General features: G+C 38.2%; 1 protein-coding gene across 1 annotated transcript in view; it reads right to left on the bottom strand.

Annotated features, from left to right (window-relative positions):
• The window catches only part of NBAS (neuroblastoma amplified sequence), a 267,834-nt gene that overhangs the window by 125,589 nt on the left and 127,132 nt on the right, over window positions 1-15,113 (bottom strand). Inside the window, 4 exon segments of the mRNA XM_023528505.1 lie at window positions 6,876-6,920; window positions 7,667-7,824; window positions 10,042-10,155; window positions 13,009-13,122. Coding sequence (XP_023384273.1) covers window positions 6,876-6,920; window positions 7,667-7,824; window positions 10,042-10,155; window positions 13,009-13,122 — 431 coding nt within the window.

The following is a 15,113-nucleotide window of genomic DNA, read 5'->3' as shown; positions in this document are numbered from 1 at the left end:
CACGAGCGCTACAGGATACGCCATCGCACCACGACGCCTCCTCGAAAGCAAGCGGGACTGTTACACCCCACGAGTGCACTGTAACCGAGACGGGCAACTTGAACGCATTATTTTTGGAAAACATCTTTTGCAAGTGGATTTAACAGCAAATCTAGATGAAAGTAAAAATGGATTCCATATTACTAAGAGTTATTTTAGAACTTTAACAAAACAAATATATTAGAAATGGACAGGTCTGTGAAGAAAGGGCAAGATGGAAAAAAAAGAAGAAGAAAATCTGGAATTCCAACAGCGGTGCTAAAAGAGAAGGCAGCTAAGTTAAACCTTTGGGAGGACTGGGAATGTGGGGTACAGATTTGCCAAGCCAATCAAAATATGATTCACACTGCTGATCATCAAGATACCAACTACACAAACGTACTATCCTGCAAGCAGGCCAATGAGCAGACCGTTTCTTCCTTTAGTCAGATCTCACTGAGAGAGAGAACACTACGTACTGACTAAAATGCATAAATGGGTATTGTGAATTGGGCTGGCAGTGTGATCATCCAGCTCACTGATGTCGCGATCGCCATAACTCAGCCTCCCACAGAGAACACTCACCAGGCAATATTGTTAAAATAAATAATAACAAAATAAAAATTAATAAGGACCTACTGTGTTCCCAGAGGTGCAGGCATCACAACAGTAAACAAGGCAAAGTCAGCATTTACACAAAGTCATGGCGGGTGAACCAGAAGAAAACGAACTCACCTGCCCTACGAGCCCATTTCTAACATTTCACTCCAGGGCAACACGAGCACGAATGTGCAAAGATGTGCACATAAAATGTTCAGCGAAGTTCAGTCTGACATAAAGACTGGACATAATCTAAAGGTCCAGAACCAGAGGAAACAATAAACAAAACACAGCGCATGCATCCAATGGCCACTATCCCACCATTATATAAACGGCCTGTGTATAATGACAAAAGCAAATGTCCATGACATGTAATATTACGTGAAAACAGCAATCTCCAAAGTAATATAGGCAGTATGAATCCATTTTAGTTAAAAAAAAAAATAGTAATAGTCCAGGAAACAGAGGAGACCAGTACAGAAAATCTGTTCACATGCAGAAAAAGTCTGGAAGGATATATATACACTAAAAAATGTTTACCTCTGAACAGTGGGGTACATGGAATGAACTGAGAGAAGAAAAAGAACTTATATATTAATGTACTATTGATTAAATTATTTTTATATTTTAAAAAGACAGAAAGACCAAAGTTACCACAATTTTCCATGTACTTATCAAAAGTTAACAAATGTTAATATTTTATCATAGATGTTTCAACTCTCGTTTTTCTTTCAAGAAATAAAATATACCCGATTACATTATCTGAATCCCTGCCTCCCCTTAGATGAATTGTTAAAATAAAAGCCTGTACTATTTTTGTGATTAAAGAAAATATTATGAATTACAGTCAAGATGGAGCAATGAACTCATGCTTCAACATGCTCAGTGTACTCCAAAGTACTGAGATAGAAAAAGAAAAGGTTCAAAAGAAACTCAAATTCAATAGACTTCAACATTTTGGGGCCCAAATTCAGAAGTTGCCAGTGGCTGCCAGATGCCCCTTTTCAGAGAAGAACTGTGAATCGAAAAGACCTCAGTGAGAGGGAGAACTTGGACCAGGCTCATTGTAAAGCTGCTGGCCCAGAGAAACAGTGAACAAAGACACGGCCCAAAGTAACTGGGCCAAATCACCCACTGGCTCCTGTCTGTACTACTCATATCCTCAACACTAAGAAGAGGAAGGAGTCCCATGTGAAAAGCTACTACAGCACAGGGTTCCAAACTGAAGCACCAAGGGACTAGACTGAGGGAAACCACAAAACTATGGAATCTTTAGATGTGGTCTGAAAAGATAAAAATTAAATGAGATGACTCAAAATGAGCTTATAAACTAAAATTCCAAAACACATGGGAAAAAAAGTTACTAGAGCAATAATTACAACAAAAATCCACTCCAGATAAAATTATTTCATTTAAAATATCAAAATATTAATTCACGTCATTGTGCATACTAAATATAAGACTTAAAATCCTTTAAGAAAGAACAAGCTATCATGAATCAAAAGAAAATCAGACAAATATGATCCTATTGAGTCAATTTTTGTGTATAGTTCTAATTCATCTTGTCATCAAGCCTATACTTATTTCATATAAAAGTGGCTTCTTATTGTTACTTATTTATCAATGAATATAAAATATAAAACTATAAAACTCTTTTTAAAAAAAGCACAGAAGCAAATCTTCACAACCTTGAGCTAGGCACAGATTTCTTAGATACAACATCAAAAGCACAAGCAATAGAAGAAAATACTGATAAACTACACTTTAGTAACTTTAAAAACTTGTGCACTTACTTACTTAAGAAAGTAAAATGTCAAATTACACAAAGATAAAAATATTTCCAATTCATATATCTGATAAAAGACTTTATCCAGAATATAAATAAATAAATAAATAAGACCTTGTATCTTACAGCTCAATAAGACAAATAACCCATTTACAAAATAGGCAAAATATTTATAGCCATTTCACCAAAGAAGGTATAGGAATGGCCAATAAGCATATGAAAAGATGCTCATTATCAGTAGTTGTTTGAAAAATGCATAGCAAAATGACAGTAAGATAGCACACACACACCCCCAAGAATGACTTTGACCAAAAAAACCAGTCAATAACAAGTGTTAGCAAGGATGTGAAGAAACGGGAACCTTAATGCTTCCTGGTGAAAAGTAAAATGCTACGGTCACTTTACAAAACGACTGGCGGTTTCTACAAATATGTACCATACAATGCGGCCGTTCCAGTCCTAGGTACCCAGGCGAGAAATCAAAACGTATTGCTATACAAAGACTTGTAGACTGATGTTCATAGCAACATTATTCATGATAGCTGAAAAGCGGAAAAAAATTATCCATCAACTAGTGAATGGGGAAAAAAAAGGGTCATCCATGACATTGAAATACTACTGTCATTTTGTTCACTTTTATGTAACTATTTCTATTCAATTCATTTATAAATTCCAAACGCTTCTTTGCTTAGGCCATGTCCCTATTCTAAACACAAATGAGTCCAGTTGCATAATTCTGTGGCTACTCACAGTGTTAACAAGAAGTTTTCCCACAGTGAAAATGATTTTTTAATGGGAACCTTGTATATAATCCATTTCCAGCTCTAATTAGATTTATCTAGGGAAAACACCATTGGCTAAGTGGTATAACTAATACTAGCTAAACAAAATGTTAATATACTCTAAGTGGTGGAATACTATTACATCTAAAAATCATAATAACCAACATTAATAAGAAACTAGAAAACTCTAATTTTGGTAGTTTTTCACAATGTGTTTTGTTCTATTTATAAGCAAATATCTGGTTCACAGGGATGACAGCCAACATACTCAGACTTGTAGGCTACACTTGTACTGATGCAAATCTACTGCACAGCAATTACATCTTCACTTTGCTGGGACGTATAAATAAAAGTCACTATTTTCACAACTGAGTAATGAAAGTCTTGAGCATTAAGCAGATTACACATACAGCTGGCTCTCATATGTTATAATTTAATGTGGTTATTATGTCTGTTAATATGTAACAGTGGCATCTTATAGTTGGGCACTACATTTTAATATAATAATAGTAGCTGTAATATTCTGAATGTGCTTCATGAATCACAGCCATAATGTGTTCATTGAAGGTTTGGATTAGTACTTCATGAGATCTAGATTTATTGCAACTTGCTGAAAGAGGACAAAGGAAGACAGAAAACCTTTTAAGGAGGTAAAAAAGGGTGGGGAGACAATCGTTTTGAATTAATTCCTTTCCTTGCTAAGCAGAACGTGTAAAGGACTGCCGATGGTCTCCATTTACTAAAGAGCAATATGTGCCCGCTTGTGGTAACACAGCATGTCCTACTCCAAAGAAGTCACCAAGGGGCCAGCCCAACATTTTATAATTCATTGCAGAAGCAGAAAATAGGAAATCCAAAAGGCTTTTCATAGTTTTAATAACGCAGGATGGGGCTTCAGAATAAGCTATGGAGCAGAACTCAGCAGAAATACTTTGCAAATCTATACTCAGAGAAATGGTACACCCCTTACACTGGCCAAAATGTAACAGGATCTCAGCCATCATGGCACATACATGTGACTTAAATGGGGAATTCCTTATTATTTTTAGGCTAACATCTACTTTCTCATTCATTTTTATCACAGACTAATTGTATGCAGCGGGAGTTCTCAACTGAGCTTTATCGAACATTTCCTAGGTGTTCATTATGTGACCAGTACTCTATAGAGAGAGTATAAAGATAAATGTCATACTTCCAGTTACCATACAATACCATACATACAAGTGCTGACACAATGATGTGAGAATGGCGGGGGACAAAGAAGGGCAATTAGAAGACTCAAGGAAAACTTCACAAAGAAAAACGATACTTTAGATGGGGTGCAGGGGTAACGAAGACCAGAGCACAAGCCAGGGAGAAGACTCTAAGCAACACCGAAGGTGTGAGAGGCTACTCGGAGGGTGGTGGTCGGGTCAGTGTGACTGCAACACCGTCCGTGTTTGGAAGGCGTGAAAGATGAGAAAGATGGCCGAGGGGGAGATGTGGCTGGACAAGTAGGAAAGGATCAGAGGCTCAAAAGACACAAAACTTGGGATGAAGAAGAACTCGTTAAAAGTAAGTCTTCAATTAGACCTTGAACGATGGGAAAATTTGCCAGCTCCTAACACAACAAACATCGGTCACCGTGGTCAAGAGAAGAACTGCTCTGAATCCCAAGGAGGAAACACCACAGGCTGCAATGGGGAAAGCCCAACAGCAACTAATCCGTACAGCTACAAGTCAAGACACGCCAGAGGTCAGAACGTGTCCACACCGCCCCAGACGCCTGGAAAACGCTGCGGCTCCCACCCGGAGGGAGGGACAACAGACAGCGCACTAGCCACAGTGCCGATGGGAGAACACGATCCTCCACCGAGGGTCTGATCTGGAGCTGCGACGTCCAGTCTGGGAGTCAGTGGCCTCGTGTGACTATTTAACTTTAACTTAACTGAATATAATAAAAGTTAAAATTTGATTCTGTACTTGCACTAGCCATATTTCAAGTACTCCACAGCTACATGTGACTGCTGGGCAGCAGAAATATGGATCATTTCCCACACTGGGAAAAATTCTCTGGGTCAGCGCTGTCCTGGAGTCACCGTGAGGAGACAACGCCACATGGGCAAAAAGTCACAGAAAGAGCTTTGAGAGCCTCAGATCACTCAGCACTGAGCTTAGCCTCTGGGGGGTACATGTGTATATTCAGTATGTTTATCAAATTGAATTTGAATATAAAAGTGATGGAAATGGGCTATTTATACATACTCCTCTCTGAGCAAAAGCTCTGCCCTAGGTCTATCAACAGATTCCATAAGTGAAGCTTTGTATCAGACTTTTAAAAGTAACTACACAAATCAGTTTTGTAAAATGGACATATCGAATTAAAAAAAAAGAAAAAAAGGTTAGGTACAGCTCACCACAATAGATGTCTTCCAAAATAATTACTAGAAAAATTAATGACATTTTATACTTTGAAAATGACGCTTACCATTTAAAGGAGTACTGTGGAAAACCAATCTACAAAGAGGATTATCATTTAATTTACCTAATTAGATTATCAGACAGTGGGCTACTTTCTTTGACCTAAAAAATATACCAATTTTATGTTGCTAGAAACTGTCATGAAAAGTTAAACTCCATGGAGCAAACACTGACCAAGGGAAGAGAAGTGTTAGTGGGTGTATACTTCCTCCTTAACAGTTTCAGACAAATTTTACTCATAAGAATTCAATGAGAAAAGAGAAAAAGAAAAAAAAAAGCCAATAAAAAATAGGCAAGAGAACTGAACAAGCATCTCACAAAAGAGGATCTCTCCTGAGATAATTCCATCTCATTAGTAATTATATAAATGCAAATCAAAACCACAAATACATAGAAAACAAACAATGTCAAGGTGCTAGACCAGAGTAAATGGCACTCCCAAACACCACTGCCACAGTATAATTGGTAAAACCACTCTGAGGCTGAACACGAACACATCTAAGAACGTCTACTTCCAAGGCAGGCAGGCAGACTCCAGAAGGTATGCACACATGCAGTAGAAGCGTGTACAAAATGACGACGCTGGATTATTCTTAGTAGCCATATGGAAAACAAACCTATGTCAATCAACATTAGGTGGACAAACTGTCACATATGCACACTGATATTAACTTCCATACAGCAATAACAGTGAATATCAGCATGGATGAATTTCACCATACAGAACGTAACTATTTCTGTAAAGTACAAAATCAGGTAAAATTAAACCATCATATCAGGAGGCATGCAATGAGTACTAGAATTATTTAAAACAAGAACAAAAAACCACCAACGTCTAGTATCAGGATTAGTCAGGACAGCGGTGATCTCTGGAAGGAGAGACGAGAAAAATTCGGAGAGGGTGGGTGGACTTGTGGAAGGCTGGTTCTATACTACTATTTCTTTAACTGTGTGGTGGTTTAATGACTATTTTCTTTGTGGAAATTTACTGACCTGGACATTTTTGTTTTGAGTATTTTTTCTATGTGAATGTTATATTTCACACACAAAACAAATAAAAACAGTCCACACACACACACACACACACACACACACACACACTCCTCATACTTAAAGTTAGGTGGCTCCATTTCATTCCACTCACAGCCACCTCTTAAGCTCTTCCCTCCCTCTCCAGTACCTTCCCTCTGTGGCACTTTACTAATTAATGGTGAAACCCTGATACTCACCCCTCCTTCTGGATGGATCTGGAAATTCACTCTTCGATAAAGAATCTGAAAAAAAGAACTTGATATATTATAAAGAAATTTTTTAAAGTGCCTCTCTTTACAACGTAAGCTGGACATGTAAAAAGGACTCTTTTGAGGAAAAAAAAATGCTATTTCATAACGCATAGTCCTGAGTAACAGGCTTGCTTCAGGCCTTTAGGAACAACCTCACGGCCTGCGACGGTGTCAGAAGTGGGAGTCCCCTGTGAGAAGCCTCACACGTGACGTAGAGAATGGCCGGGACGTGAAACGTGAATTTCAGACTCTTCTTAACAGCATTTCCCAACAGCAGCCCTGCCTCGCCTTACGCAGATCTTCCCATGGATTTCAGGGAATGTAGCCTCACCCCAAATCCCACTGCCCTGCCATTTCCAAAGGACCTCGAAGGGACAGCGCCACCACTAGTTGTAATTCATAAGGTTTCAATATATTCAATATATTTTACATGGCCATTTCTTCTGTTTTGTCCTTGACAACATGGACTTTTCCCATTACATTCAATTATTTATTTTCTAATATTACTTTCCATTTTTCTCACATCTGCTTTGTACCCTTTCATCCTTACTATAATAAAGCAAACACTATTTTATATCTTAATATCTTCAAAGCCCTTTACACTTAGGTGACAAGCTAAATTTCATAAATTAAAATTCTTATATTATGTTTATAAATGACCAAAGACCTCAGATCCATGAACCCCATAAAATGCAAATGCACTTCATACAGTTCATACTTTTTTGGGGAGGGCTTACTTCTGTCTGCAGAGAGCTGCTCGCCGCCAGAAGAAGTTCAATGCTGCTCGGAGGGCAGTGTGTCAAAGCAAAAGCCATGAGCTCTTGACGAGTGGCCAAGTCCTGGTAGCCTTCTGATTGTCCTAGCTGGCTACAGACATCCCAACTTTTAGAATAGCCTGCAAAATTGGCAAAAATAACAAACGGACAAACAAACAAAAAAACCCTGATTTTCATAAGAAAAAAAATCACCAATCTAATGTGAGAAATCAAATGGCTTTCTGCTCAGGTCCTGTGTGACCAAAGCAAAATCATAGTCATTAGTGATGCATAATTTTATATAACTAGAAACACACAGGTTCTAAGGTAAAAAAAAAAAAAAAAAAAAAAAAAATTAGGCTAGTTTATTATCTGAAAATTTCAACGTTATTGCAGATGAGTTTTGCTGATAAACTCTGTTAAATTTAGATAACCTGACAATGAGCACAAATAACCTACAGCACTGTGTGTGATACTGAGTAAAAAGCTGAGTATCTGCTCAGAAGACTGGAGGGTACGGCCCAACCCTGCTGTTCAGCGCTGCTGAGCTCCAGAAAGTTCAGAGGATCCCACTGCCTTTACTACCACAAAGGGACAATAATAACAATGCCTTCCTCATTGAGCTGTTGAAAGGATTAAATAACATTTGTATTTAAAAGCATTTTGTAAACGCAAAGTGCTAGAAGAAGAAATTGTCTAGACAGCTACACAGAATCATTCACTTTGTAAAAGACAGACCTCCAAGGACAGTGCCAAGAGTACCGTCGGCCCCTGTATTCTTGGCACTGTCCTTGGAAAAAAAAATATATAATTTTATATAATTTTACACTGTGAAGTCTTAAAATATACTTTTATTCTTATTCGAAAAAGTTCCAGTTGAAAGTAGGGCTTTTTTTTCTAAGTACAAAGGCCTCAGTATAAAATAATTTCTCTAAATATATAAAGTAAAAATCCAGATACCATCCTTACAGGAATAAAATTATTTCAAAGATCTCTAAATAAACAAATTTAGAGTAATACATTTTTCCAGAAAAGCCACAATTATTCAGAACAATATTGCAAAATCGCTTGGTTAATATTACAAAACACAGTTCTTATATGAAAACGGTTTCCTAATGCTGAGGTTACAAACCACTGAGTTTTTTTCCAGAATTTTCAACATTTTCCAGCTGTACTGACAAAGACTCTCCTTGACGAAGCCGGAGTCAGGCTCCTCTGAGCCCCCCTCCAGGCTGGACCCATGCCTTGGCCCGGTCCTGCTGGGCCTACACAGCCCAGTTCTAGCAAGAATCCTGCTAAGTCAGTTTGGCGAGAATCTCCCACCCTTGATATCTAATCAAATTCTGTGTCCCTCACCCTTGACGTCTGGTCACCCCGGCCTGCCTTCAGCAAGAATCCCCCTGCCCTTGAGGTGTCATCACAGTAACTTTCCATCCGCTGACCCCCTGACTCTGTTCCTTAGCTGTGTTCTGTTCCCCAGCTGTCGTTTCTGCACTCAGAGTTTGGCTCGATCTCTTTCCCTTACCGTGACAGGCTTAACGTCTATTACAAAAGTCCTGAATAAAGTCTGCTTTACAATTTTTAACGTGTCAGAACAATATTTTAACAGTATATGTACAAAAAGCGCGTAAATTGTAAGTGCAAAGTGCTCAGCTCCCTGAATTATCACGAAGTGAAGCACGGTATTTTTAACCACTCACTATGAACGCACAGACGCGGGTAACAGGGTGTGCTTGGGCTTCCATTATTCAGGCACGGCTACGAAAAGTAATCATTTGGTACAGAGCCCACGATAAGATGACATTACTTCCTATTGCATTAGGGAATGTGTTATGTTCGTTAATAGAGAAATTATTCCACAATAAAATCTGCTTATCCTCCAGAGACCTGAATTCGAATTTCAGTATGGAAAACTTTAGGGTTACAAACTACTTCTCAATTTCTCAACATTCATTTAAAAAGAACTATGTTATCTTTAAAAAAAAAAAAAAATAGAAGATAGAAATATTGACTATATAGTCACAAATTGTAGTTACTTCAAAAATTTACATTTCTTTTATACAACATTAAAATATTTTACATAAAATTGCTCTTAAACTTATTAGACTGTTTTAATAGGGAATGGAAAGCAACCAAAATCTCAGATAAAACAGAACCCCTAAGCCCATTTATAACATACATATTTATGTCACGATATAAGCGCATGGCATTCATACTTATTGGCACTCACAAAATGTTTCTTAAGTCTTATGAATACAAGGTGGCTGGCTCACCAAACAGATTTCAGAACAGATTTTTTCTATCTTTCATCATGCAAAGAGGACATAAGGAAAGTGTTAAGTACTTGTCTAATTCACCTGTGGCCATCAGCTCTTGGCAATGCACATTGGCTGCTTTGTAGTCATGGAAACGAAGTGCCTGTTCAACTAGAAGGATCAGAACCTGGCCACGCCTTTCTTCTGGGTCTTCGCCTACAAACACATACAAATGACTCAATGGTTTCAACAGCATCAGTTGATAAGAGATCATTAATACTGTCTTCCAAATTAATTCAAAAAATAAAAGTAAAGATTAGACTGATTTTAAAAGATTATAGGACAAAAGGTCACTGCAACTTTGACCTTCCAATCTCCTTAATCATTGAATTAGGTCTCAGCCTCCTAAGCAACCAGTGATGAACTGCAGCGCTACACCAACCATCCCAAACGAAGTAGGTAGAAGAGAGTTTTCCTCCCAAAAGGGACTTCGAAATTTTTGCTTAAAAAAAAAATTCTTATTTTATATTTTTCCCTTTGGATGTTGTTTCTAATTATAACTAATAAATGACAAATATAAAGAGTAACACAAAGTAAAATGGATGTAATTTTATAGTTTCAGACTCTACTACTCTTTTATTTACCATAGTGAACGTCTAGAATACATACCAAATTCAGCTTACGTTGACACGAAGATCTTAAATTACTTTCCAAGGACTTCTTAGAAGTCGGCTTGGATGTCACTTCCTTGACAACTCCACACTTTCTTCATATGAAGCACGCAGCTTAGGTGCCCCTCCTACATGTCCCTTTACTTTTAATTCTCTGAACACCAATTTACTGTGATTATCTTTCTAAGAGCACTTATGCCCTTAGAAGACAGAGAGGTTGCTTCCTTGCTGAATTCTCATTACCCAGCTCCACGTCATGTACATGAGAGACTCAAAGAATGTATATCCTTAATGAAATGAGCAGATTCAATTCGGAATGTAACTTTTAATTATAAGACAAGTAATTCAAAATTACAATACAAATACAACTTGTATATTTAGGCTAAAAAAAGTTTAACAAATATTTTATATTTTTATGAGGCAATAGAACCTTAAAATTATTTTCAATAAAATCTTGGGGGGGGGGACAGAAAATATGTATATAGTCTTTGCATTTTTAAGCTAAAATATGGTTTGAAAGAAAAAGTAAACATATCACAGAAAGGGTTGAAAGAACTTTGAAAATATGTCCCCATAAATCTTCTTTCTGTGCTTCGAAGGTTTAATAAAATACAAGGTAAGTATTGGCCCAAGCCAGTCGCAAAGTTTCTTTAAAAAGAGACGATATTGCACTAAAGTTCATAGTATTATAATTAGAACAAACACACTCATGTTTTAGTAACACTAATAATAAAGGGGAACAGAATACGCCACCCCAAAATGTGCCACTTTGATATATGGATTGTTTTGAGCTGAAGACAATTAAGACCCAGTAGAGTGAGGAAGAGCTTTTTACGCCACCACCACCCGACCCCCTTTATCTGCCAGAAAGAACTTAGATAAAGGCCTGTACCAGAGAGAGAGCTATTATCAGCCATAACTTTCTACATCAGAAAGACCTGTCCGCATTGCAGGGCATACATCTGTTTACCAAACATTCATTCTTCTCAACTTCCTATGAACTGTCCTCCTTCCCTTGGAAGCCCGAGACTCCTACCCACTTCTCCTGAGCTCAGGATGGTAGATAAGCCTCAAATGCCTGACTGCCTTTGGATCTCATGTCTTTACAGGGCTCCTGTAGGTATGAAATCAATTTTTCTCCTGTTAATCTGTGCTATGCTAAATTAATTATTAGACCAGCTGAAGAACCTAGAAGGGAAGAAGGGAGCATTCTTCTACCCCTACACTAACATGTGAGAAATGGAACACTATGTCAATAAATGCATATATCACACTTAATATAAAATCTACCTCCTAGATAATACTCTTGAAATGTCTGCATCTATTCAGAATACTTAAATCAAAAATGAAAGGGCCAGGTGTGATTTTTTTTTTTCCTGTGTCAACTTGGCTAGCCTTCGAACATCAGTCCAGGTGCTGTGAAGGTATTTTACAGATGCAATTAAAGCCCCTAATTGGCTGACTTTAACTGAGGGTCCATTGATTACCGTCATCCAATGTCAAAAACAGTGTAAGAGTAAAAGATTCAAAGTAAGAAATCTCATAACTGTGGAATCTTCAATAAATTATTTAACTTCTTTATTCCCATTTCCTCACGTTCAAAATGAGATTCATATCTTTGCTGTCAGAGACACAGTAAGAAGTAACTTAAACATGTATAAAAGCGTAAAATGAGAATTATTTTTGTTATTAATATAAGCTTTCATATGATGGGTCAGTCATCTTAAAGTCCAAAGTACGAATATCTAACTGCTTTTAATTCTAGCAAATTCCAATCTGAGCAGGTGGTTAAAAGGAGAAAGAGAATCAAAAAATAGGCCCGAAAAGAATGATGTCTAGAAAAATACTACAAACAGAACAAAATAAGACTTGGGGAGAACAGCCAGGAGTGCGGCCAGACCGGAAATCTGCTCAAGAAAACGATGCAGGTGTCCAGGTGAAGAAGAGAAGATTACGGGCAGCATGACAAGGTCTGGAGTACACGAAACATAATTTAAACTATGACCGGAAATTCTTCGATGTTCCCTTTGAAAGATGGAGCTTAATGCCCCTCCCCTCGAGGAGAGACTGGTGAGTGATTTATTCCAACAGAATAAGGTGGAAACGTGGTGTGTTATTTCTGGGACGAGGTCATAAAAGGCACTGCAGGTTCCTCCTCACTCTCTGGTAGAGCGATTGCTCTAGGAGGAACCAACTGTTATGTTAAGAGGACACTCAAGCCCTATGGAGAAGTCCATGTGACACTTTTATCACACGCCAACCTTCTAGACTAGAAAAGACAAATCTTTGCCAAAAAGCAGCTCTTCTGACATCAGTAGGTATATGTTCTGATGTTCACCTAGGATTATGACAAGAACGACACAGAAATCTTACTCGAGGTTTAGCACTGAAAACGTACCGGCTACCCTCAGCAACTCAGCGAGGCCCAGCAGCTGAGCGGATTGCTTGTAGCAGGTCGGGGACTGGCAAATGCACTCCTGGATGAGGCTGACCCGATCAGAGCACAGTCGCACTGCAAAAGAAAGACATGCTGAATAAAGACCTGGAGCCAGAGGCAAAAGGGGACCATCACCTTCCTAGCATAGGACAGCCAAATAAACTGTGCTGGACTCCAGGTCAACAAGAATTAAGGAAAACACCATTTTTTCTTCTAATCAAAATTTCTGTTGCTTCTGAATAATGTACAACATGGATCTTTTCTGACACCAAATTTCTAAAATAGCAAATTGGCATTCTGAAGCTAGAAAAAAGTGTCACATTTTCAAGCTTCAGGTCAGGTCTTAGGGAAAATTTTGAAGACGACCATATTTTTCTTTAAAAACTTCACATACTTCCTGTTATACATGCCCACCCCTTACCTCGCCCCACCAAAACCCGTTCCAGGTTCCAAATACCCATTTTCTCTCTCCACAACATCACCCCAGCCTGGGGGGCAGGGGTCCTCCAAGTGCTCACTGTTCGAATTTATTAACCTTTCTCCACCCAATCCTCTCATTCAAGTTAGCTGTTAGGAAAATAAAACATATCTGATCACACCAGTTCACACTATGAGGTATTAATAAAACTTAAAGAGGTTAAAAAAAAAAACTTTAAAGAATGTTATGTATATGCTAGAAAAAAATCGTATATTTATTTAAGTGTCAATCTTTGAGAAGCATGGCACTACCTGGGAGGCTGGGCCCCAATAAATACAGTTAACAACTTAATGACAGCCATTGAATATGACCTGTGTCCCAGGCACTGCTATAGGTGCCTTATATTAACCCCACAAGGCAGAACCGAACAAGACAGGTACTATTGCCCTTAGGGAAAGAAACTGAGGTGCAGAAAGGTTCAGTACTTTGGCTAAGTTCACCAACAAAGTGATGGGACCAGAGTCTAACACGGCTCCTGAAATGGTTTTCACACTTTCATTCCTTTATCCATTCTTAAATCCATGGCTGCATCCCATGCATCCCAGGTTCTTCCAAAACTTCCAGGTAGATGGGAGCCCAGAGGTGGGGCTCTTTATTGGTAAGACTTTGATTTCAAACTTACAGAAAGGTTACAAAAATGGCAGAAAGAACTCCTCTATACTTTTTGCCAAGATTAACCAATTGTTAATAATTTGCTCCATTCACACATGCGCATGTGCAATCAGGCATGCACGCACTCCCTGCCATAGTATATATACACAAATATACATGTATTCACATCTATTTTTTCTGAACCATCTGAGAATAAGTTGCAAACACCGTGTCCTCTTATTCCAAACACTTTCGTGTGCATTGAACCGTTTCAAGATGGCTACTTATGCAACCACTGTACAGTGAGCCTGTTGTGGCCCTGACTATAAAATGTAAGGAAGATGGAGACCGCGGTTACTTACTGCGCAATATCTACATCTGAGTACAGCTCCTGCGGAATGTATTATTGTTTTCCAGTATTCACTGCAATTATTTACATCCCAAATACCTGACTCACCAACATTAGGCTTGGCCATGCGACTTCTATGGGCAATGAAGTGTGAGTGGAAGTGACACGTGCCACTTCTGAGCAAAGGCTTAAGAGCCATCACGGAACCTTACTACGACCTCTTCCCTCCACCTTAAGAATGTCCCATTTCATGGAATGGTGCTGCAATAAATGAACTTGATGTCACATGCCACTGAGCTTTTTACTACAGCACAGTCCAGCAAAACTGACTGATATACTTCAAACTTTTCCATTACTTTTTTCAATTAAAAAATTGGTTTTTTTTTAATCTTCTACTGTTCTATGGGTTTTCCTTCTAGTATATATTTTAAGAGAATGTGTACTACATCAATACTTCAGATTCAATAATTATGAGAAAGGTGCTTTCTACATGTTCCTAATTTGATTTTAAAAACAACACTGTTAAAGATATTATCATTAACCTACATGAAAAACCTGGGGTTTTCATAGATGTTTTATTGCCACTGATGAATTCTTGTATTCTTCTTAGAGAAATTCTAATAAGCTGATTTCCTTAGTAGTGCCACC

The sequence above is a fragment of the Pteropus vampyrus genome, unplaced genomic scaffold, assembly GCF_000151845.1.
Source record: "Pteropus vampyrus isolate Shadow unplaced genomic scaffold, Pvam_2.0 Scaffold28, whole genome shotgun sequence".
Taxonomy (NCBI): Eukaryota; Metazoa; Chordata; class Mammalia; order Chiroptera; family Pteropodidae; genus Pteropus; species Pteropus vampyrus.
The sequence above is the reverse complement of the archived record's forward strand: the minus strand, read 5'-3'. Positions and strand labels throughout refer to the sequence as shown.